The 5,887-nt window shown below is 39.8% G+C and overlaps 1 protein-coding gene across 1 annotated transcript; it reads right to left on the bottom strand.

Annotated features, from left to right (window-relative positions):
- Positions 1-289: 289 nt before the first annotated feature.
- On the bottom strand, positions 290-5,874 carry rwdd (RWD domain containing 4). The gene is made up of 8 exons (XM_008287771.1): positions 5,689-5,874; positions 4,876-4,956; positions 4,638-4,747; positions 4,332-4,482; positions 3,919-4,027; positions 1,209-1,258; positions 1,073-1,075; positions 290-984 (listed from the first exon to the last, which is right to left on the bottom strand). The coding sequence occupies exons 1-8, from the start codon at positions 5,710-5,712 to the stop codon at positions 952-954; spliced, it is 561 nt and encodes a 186-aa protein (XP_008285993.1). The 5' UTR covers positions 5,713-5,874; the 3' UTR covers positions 290-951.
- Between the last annotated feature and the right edge of the window lie 13 nt (positions 5,875-5,887).

The following is a 5,887-nucleotide window of genomic DNA, read 5'->3' as shown; positions in this document are numbered from 1 at the left end:
TTTGATACCGCTGAGTCTTGTTTGAATTTTTCCCCTCAAATACACAAATAATCCTCGAGTATTCTGAACAGCAGTCACTGTAGTAACCGAAATGTGAAGCGTACCCGTATTAGTCTGTGCACATCAGATTATTAGTAACATTAGAGGCGACACGACATTGAAAAGCTTCTCCGATTAATTAGTGAATGTAATTTGTTAATTCCATCACTGATACTAAGACACACACAGAACTGTTGCAGGACAAACTCCCAGATAACAAAAAAAAAAAAAAAAGCAGTGGAAAAAGACATTTTTAGACAACCAGTGGACCATTTTATTTATATATAAAATGTTTAATTGATAGGGGGAAAAGGAACACTTATCAAAATAAGAAAATGATGAAAGAAATAACATTTTGTGTGTTATTAAAAATTTCTCTGCTTTCACAAAGTCACATGGTATCCTAAAGTAACAGCAGGATGCTACTTGACGCGTCAACACTTCCAATTTAGAAGCACAATCCAACGCTGTTTGCTCCAGTGCCTGGCAGCTGGGCCTAACCTCACAGACTGAAAACATGGCAGTGGCAGCGGGTAAGTCTATCTCGAGCACACTTCACCCTGTTGGATGACGGAGCGGGATATTTGAGCGCTAATTGAACCGACAAAAAAAACCCGATGGTGTGCTCCCCCTTCAGCTGGTTGCGGCGCACGAAACACCACAAACAATAAAAAACACAGCGAGGGCTTCTAATATAGCTCCCAGCTCAAAATCACGGTTTGGCTAGGAGAGTGTGTTTACCGTTTACCCCAGCCTGCTTTGGTTCTCAGGGTGGAAGCAGCCATGTTGAGCGTAACATGAAGCTGACGTTGAATGTGGAGGCATCTAGACGGGAGCAGCAGCGTCGGCGGGCTGCAGGAAGATCACACTTTTCTGCAGCTTTTGCATGAAGCAGATCGTTTGCTCCCAGGTCTAGTCGTCGTCCTTCCCTCCTGTTTTACTCAGCTGCAGCGGATTAGAAAACAGTTAGATGAGGCACTGGGTTGAGAATTTATCAACAAATGTTTGAATCTAGCTGCTTTTGTTTACTTACATGCTGAAGGTTGATCAAATTGCAACGACCAGGGAGAAAAGACACAAGAACATGATACAGTTAAAGACACTGCAGGCTTATTCTCAAAAGGTGATCAAGTGCACCATCTTGTGGAGAAAAGCTGGAATGAGCCTACCTTGATGACATCAACCCAGTTCCATCCTCTTGGTAGTTCTCCCTTGTTATCTGAAAGCAGAAAGAACATTGTTATGATCTTTAAAATACTGGCTGTTTATGTATATGTCTGAATTACTACAAAGCCAAACGTAAACACCATTTCCTGTTAATTGAAAGTTAAATCTCAGGCATTTTTTTTTGTTTCTGTCACAGTTTTGTTCACAGTGGTGTTATTTTTCACTGCAATAAAAAGTGTCCCAAACCTCTATGAAAAAAGCACAAGAACAGCTAGAAATAGGAAGAACTCAAAAACATATTTTCTGCTGTATGACAGGGTTATAATGCCATAAATCATGAAAAAAAAGTCAAAGCAACACTTAATTGATTATTCTTTTGACAAAGTTTCTTAACATACATAAGTACCCATAAGTGTTATCAGCACTGGGGGAAAAATGGTGGCTCCACACTCTATAGATATTTCACTACTTACATTTAATCCATCTGCTCTGTGTAAGCACAGCCTGCAGTTCAGCCAAAAAGTTCTTGAATTTCTGTTACAGCTTCTCAGTTGTGGAAACAATCACAGAATTTTTCTTTCTTTTTTTTTTTTTTTTTTTTTTTTTACAGAATATGGTGCAACCAATTGTATTTTTTGGTGATTGTTTAACATGAAGTATGTAGAATAAAGTAAATTTGATGAAATGTCATGGTTTTAAACTTTGGTTGTATTGACAGATCTGCATGCTGCAAATGATTAGTTTAAAGATGATCTGAAAAGTTCAGAATCTGATGAGTTGTTTTGTTTGAAAGGTCTCTGGCTCTAATAAATGGTGTCATTTTGTTGATTTGTTACAGAGGTACATCCCTGCAAGCTAATATTTAAACCAAGCAAATATGTCTGAAATCACAGGAAACATGTTTTTTCTGGTTCAGAATGAGCCTTTGGGGGTAACTATGCACGACAATACGATCTATCCACGCACAGTAAAGGCAAGAAGTCAGCGCTACCTTACTCAATCGAAATCTGTTCCTTTTCCTGTCAAAGACAATATCTAATATGTTTGAGTAAATGAAACCCAAATTTACTTTTTTTTGTGCTTCTTTATTAGGAATTTTCTAAGGGGAAAACTCCTTTGGGGACATAGTTCAAGATAAATGTCTTTGTGTGTCCTGTTGGTACCTAGTTTCCTCCAAAATCCCGAAAACTCAAACAAGTCAGTTCAGCTCCAAATTATCCATCCATTATCTATACACTGCTTAATCCTCATTAGGGTCGCGGGGGGCTGGAGTCTATCCCAGCTGACTTAGGGTAAAGGCAGGGGACACCCTGGACAGGTCACCAGTCTATCACAGGGCTACACTTAGAGACAGACAACCAAGCACACTCACATTCACACCTACGGACAATTTAGAATCACCAATTAACCTCAACATGTTTTTGGACTATGTGGGAGGAAGCCGGAGAACCTGGAGAGAACCCACCCTGCACAGGGAGAACATGCAAACTCCACGCAGAAACATCCCAGGTGTCCTCACTGGGACGCGAACCGGTGACCTTCTCGCTGCGAGGCAGCAGTGCTAACACCGTACCACCTTGCAGTCCAGCTCCAAATTATGCTAAACCTAATCAGGTTGCTTAAGATCAGTGCAACTTCAACAGAAGAAGAGTATGTTTATAGAGGCTCTTTTTTTTTTTTTTTTTTTTTTAACACGCCACGCTGCCATCAGTGTTGCCCTGCTTTCATCTTTTTGGGTCCACCACATTTTGGCCTCTTGGGTTTTACTGCAACTATACTCATTAGCCACATGATTTTATTTTATTTTTTTGGATGACATTTGCTTTGTCTGCTGCCTCTGAAACAACAGAAGTGTTGGTAGTGAGAAATAACTCTCGCTGTTTCCTTGGTGACGTCCACAAGTGTGATCTTTGTCAAACACACTTGAATAACGGCAGCAGCTGATTATTACTACACTGTTCAGATAGTTCAGTTTTGCTAATTCCAAGCCACTGACTCTAATTGAAAGCTCCAGCAGAATAATTCTGTTCCAGCACCTGACACCAAAGCAGCAATGTAATGAGGGTAATGCGTGTCTCTTCAGCTTCAGATGTTAAATCACATCCATCCCCACAACCACAGCTAGAAAGCAGCTAAAATTCACTGCCTCACTTTTCTGTCACAAGACAGGACAACTCTGGAAGAAGTGTTGACATTTCATATCAGGATCGACATGATATTCACCCTTTGAAATGCTGAGATTTGTTGAACAGCTGCACCTGGTTTCTTTCTGTACGATGTTTACATCAGTCCTGCTTTGTTGTGTTGGTCTTTTACAGATAGGTCAAGTTACTGGGGAAAGGTAGTTGGCTTCAAAAAAGAAAGATAAACTTTTAAAAGTGTTTCATCTTGAGCGTATGTTGAGGCAAAACAAACTACTACATAAGAGTAGTTGTTTTGGCCATATTGCCCAACCCCAGGTCTTATTACTACTGGGTTCACTAAGATAAGCTCCTCATATAGCTACAAGTTTGAGATCAGGTGTTTTATTTTAAACACTATTTCACACACGTTGAGTTCAGTCTTGACTAATTACATTCAAGACCTATTGAGATCTGAGGCATGCTTTATTTTTTATGGGACTTAGCTTATGCCATTTTGAACAGTGTTGAAAATAAGATCAATCAACATGACCTACTGAGACACAGATAGAACATAGTTTGACTATTCTACCTGTTCTGTTGATTATCCTCCTCTTCTGGGCTTTAGTCAGCTGCTCCTTCTTCTCCTTCTTCTTTGCCGTTGACGTGGGAGTGGTCACCTCACTGGTCGATGTCAACGTCTGCAACGACAATAAATAATTGATCATTTTCTCCAAATCTGATCATCAATCAAACACTAAATAATAGCATCTTCTCCTATGCAAAAGAAAATGCATCACCAAAGTCACAATATGTAATATTTTTGGACGATATTAAGCGTTTTACATCTTTGAATCTACCTATAACATTGTAATGTAGGGAAAGAAAGAGTTCCACTTCAAGAGGCTGATATCAGAATACTGCCTACTATGTCTGACTGACAAAAAAAAGAACAAACACCACAGACATCACTGCTTAGTACTAAAGAGGTACTTATGTACTGACCACAGCAGTCACTACAGGCTTATGGTTTTCCATGAGAGTCTCCTGGTTCTCCTTTGCCCACTCAAACAGAGTGTACATCATTGCAGTACCCAGGTTAGTTTCCACCTGCTCCTCCAGCTTTGACAGGATCAGCTGCTTCGTCTCTGCAGAGCTGTTACGAAATCAACATCATGCAAACAGAAAAATCATCTGTTTAGCTGTACAGTCTTTCCTTAAAATGATATCTGTGATCAGTTTACGATCTGTATGTGTTATATATGTTATAAAACTATATCCCTAAACCATGTGTTATAGTTACATCCTTACATCCTGTTGTTGAAAAAGGCATCGAGGGAGATCTGTGGCGCTGTCTCTGGGTACGTCTCTGGCCATGTGAAGTCCAGGATGAATGCTTTGGTGTCCTCAAGTTCTCCTATCTGTTGTATAATATTGAAACAGTTGGTACAAAGTTACTAATGCAGAATAAATTGGAACATTTTGTAAAAGTGTTGAAGCACAGGTCATTTTAAAGCAATTTTTGGACAGTACAGAGGACATCACTCACCCTAAATTGGAAGGAAACTGGACTGACTTCCTTGAAACATTCATCACCCTCATAGATGGAGCGAAGAGCTTCCAGCTCCATCTGTTATTAAAGAATAAGGGCAGTGACAGCGGGTTTAGTCTCATGTACGTGGGTAGGTAATTATATCACCACCTTGTTCTGATGGTTTGCGTTCGAGACACCATTCAGAAATATTGTAAATTAAGCTTTACGGGAGTACGCATGATAGACAAATGACTCAAGATCTTTAACACGTTAACTGTAACTTTTTATTTAATTCGGCATATATGTCATTCTAAATGCATTATTACTTCCACTGAAATCAGCCTCTAACTGGCTAATGTCGATTGTTAGCTCATACAACTGTACATGGTAGAGGAAAACATCGATATTATATCGGTACAATATTGCTGTTAAATGTTCAACATATACACCGAATGGATTCGTAGACGTTTTGCATTGAGAAAATGTCTTGCCTTATATTTTATGTCTTACACATTCAGCCCTGTAGCTAAAACAAACTAAATCAGTAGACTTCTAAATGGAGTTTGGCGTGACATATTCTTCGCTATGAACGACGCCTATGAGCTAGAAAGACACTTGACACTGTGTCCCGACTGTTGTTTTAATGGCACAGAGCTCTTTCGCATTGAACAAAGCTAGCAAATTAGCCTGTTTGCTGTTTAAAGAGCAGAAAAGTCATCAGCCGCTAACCCAAGCTAATGCTACCAGACACGCTGGAGTCAAGCAGTTAGCAGTTAGCCGCTAACAGCAGCTAGCTTGCTCCTTCACCACCATCATCATCATTCATACCTCTTGATCCTCGTTGGCTGTCATGTTCTTCCTGTCGTTTCTGTATTATATACTCTCTGTGAAGAGTTTCAAACTTATTAAATTGCCGCTCTCAACGACCCATTTCTGTCATTAAAACTTTACTATGTTGTTCATTTCACAACTTCCCCAGCTTCCACAGTCAGAAAGTGCCACCATGATAATCTGCTCATGCGCAGTT

This window comes from Stegastes partitus, unplaced genomic scaffold (genome assembly GCF_000690725.1).
Source record: "Stegastes partitus isolate 25-593 unplaced genomic scaffold, Stegastes_partitus-1.0.2 Scaffold519, whole genome shotgun sequence".
NCBI lineage: Eukaryota > Metazoa > Chordata > Actinopteri > Pomacentridae > Stegastes > Stegastes partitus.
The sequence above is the reverse complement of the archived record's forward strand: the minus strand, read 5'-3'. Positions and strand labels throughout refer to the sequence as shown.

What these genes read in the sequence shown, in the direction of transcription:
- rwdd (XM_008287771.1), bottom strand. Translation starts at nt 5,712, where the DNA reads ATGACAGCCAACGAGGATCAAGAG. An exon ending in CAGCCAACGAGGATCAAGAG is followed by an intron (nt 4,957 to 5,688) that starts GTATGAATGATG and finishes CTTTAATAACAG; the next exon opens with ATGGAGCTGGAAGCTCTTCG. An exon ending in GCCTTTTTCAACAACAGGAT is followed by an intron (nt 4,483 to 4,637) that starts GTAAGGATGTAA and finishes ATTTCGTAACAG; the next exon opens with CTCTGCAGAGACGAAGCAGC.